This window comes from Microtus ochrogaster, unplaced genomic scaffold (assembly GCF_000317375.1).
Source record: "Microtus ochrogaster isolate Prairie Vole_2 unplaced genomic scaffold, MicOch1.0 UNK93, whole genome shotgun sequence".
Taxonomy (NCBI): domain Eukaryota; kingdom Metazoa; phylum Chordata; class Mammalia; order Rodentia; family Cricetidae; genus Microtus; species Microtus ochrogaster.
In genome coordinates this window covers 673102-675042 of record NW_004949191.1, presented here as the reverse complement: position 1 = coordinate 675042, position 1941 = coordinate 673102, and the positions used below count along the sequence as shown (strand labels likewise).

The window sequence follows — 1941 nt, the reverse complement described above, 5'->3', positions numbered from 1 at the left end:
CCAGAGTTTCCTCACTCATATTCACTAATTTTCCATGATATCTGATATAATGAGAACTGACATAAAATTACAACTTTTTATAGCTAAAATTTATCACACAAAACATGTATTACCTAGACATCTACAAACTAATAATGTTAACAGTATGTTTAATTTTGAAACAGTGAGAAAAGAAAGTATTGGTAAAATATAAAATAAGTCCTGGAAATTAGATCTAGAACTATGTAAGTAATACAGAATATCAAGACAGCTCAATGTAAAGCTTTTCTAAGTCAGAACCATAATATATATCATACTAAATACTGATAGTTTTTAAGTACATAAAGCAATAGCTAAGGTTAAGCAAAATAAATAAAAATACAACATTTAAAAAATATTTTGCTGTCTTACCTTTCCTGTTTTTCTCCCTTCAGATCTCTTCTGATTTGGGAAGCAAGGGAAGCAAAACAAAACAAAAACAAAGACAAAAAATCAGCTCTAATTTGGTTACTTCACATTTATTACATTTTCTACAAAACTGTGTCAGTATTACTGGTGTAACATTATATTGTTTTGTTCTGATTTCAGTGATTGAACGAACAAATTTAAAAGTACTATAAAATTCATGTAACATCATGAGCAACCATATTAAACATGGATTGCTTTTAAAAGCTTGACTTAACCCACATTGGCATTAGCAAAAATACATTTTCATTAGATATTTTTTGATATCATATACATTTCATCAAATTTTGAATTATCAGGTTTTTATATTTTATATGAACACATTTATTATTTAAAACAGGATAAATTAAATTCATTAGAAATTATTTAATTAAAAACAACATAAAGATTATCCATATGACATCATGCCAATATTTATAAATGATAAGTCAATAAATTTGGTAGTTCTTAAAAGGGATATCTTAATTCAGTTCACCTAATTGATTAAAAGAATCAAGATCAACTCATAGAATTCAATTTATTTAAGATTGTTTTCTTTGTAATTTTTCTCAATTAGCAGTTAAGACTCAATATTTTAGAACATTCATAGTTACAGATTTATTCTGAATTTTAAAGGATAAAGAAATTATGTAACAAATTAACTATGTCTATCTTTCTAAGTAATTATTATCTTCAATATCCCTTTTTCTACTTTTGTTTTGGTTCCCTGTTCACAATAATGCAAAGCTTTCACAGACAACCTGTTAGAAAGCAAACAATAACAGAAAGTTGGATACAGTATTTGTAAATACAGAGGGGAGTACATTCAATTTTATGACCAAGAAAAGATAGCATACATTTTTAATACAACGGCCTATTATCAGTCTCAAAGAATGAATTTTTATTTGTCAAATAATCAGAATTTGAACTTTCAGAGTTGGCATAATGGTAGGTGTCCAGAGATGAGATACACACACACATACGTATATATGTGTGTGTGTTAATATATATTAATAAATATATTTATTTGTTAAATATATTAATATAGAATTATTTAATAAATATATTTAATTTTTAATAAATAAAAATATATAAATGAATTTATGAGATTTAAACATTCATGGATGAGTACTGAAACTCAATGTGTCTGCAAAGACATAGATTAAGGATAATGTTTGAAGCAACTATCCAAGGTGTTTTTACATCTTTATTTAATCAGTGTTTATTGATTTACTATCTCTCACAATTATGAATGATATTGATTCAGTAATAGCATAAACATTTCTAATTATAACAAATCTTCTCATTTTTAACCATATATAAAAAATAGTACTGAAAATACCACTCAGCATTCTATAGAATCATGGTAGATTATTTTGTTTATTTCTCATAAAATTATGTTTATTGTACAGTATATTTTAGATAAGTTTGCCACTCGTTACTAAGAAATTCACTAGCAATCAGATTTTCATTTTTGCAGATGAATATGTTATCTCAAAGATTTCTTTTTTTTTCTCT

General features: G+C 25.3%; 1 protein-coding gene across 2 annotated transcripts in view; it reads right to left on the bottom strand.

Moving 5' to 3' along the window:
- LOC102002740 (protocadherin-11 X-linked) overlaps nucleotides 1-1941 on the bottom strand; it is a 766031-nt gene that overhangs the window by 401222 nt on the left and 362868 nt on the right. The window contains exon 5 of one of the 2 annotated variants that reach the window (XM_026777972.1): nucleotides 391-420. In XM_026777972.1, coding sequence (XP_026633773.1) covers nucleotides 391-420 — 30 coding nt within the window. Of the gene's footprint in view, nucleotides 1-390; nucleotides 421-1124; nucleotides 1185-1941 lie in introns of those variants that run through there. The other variant, XM_026777973.1, reaches the window with a different exon arrangement.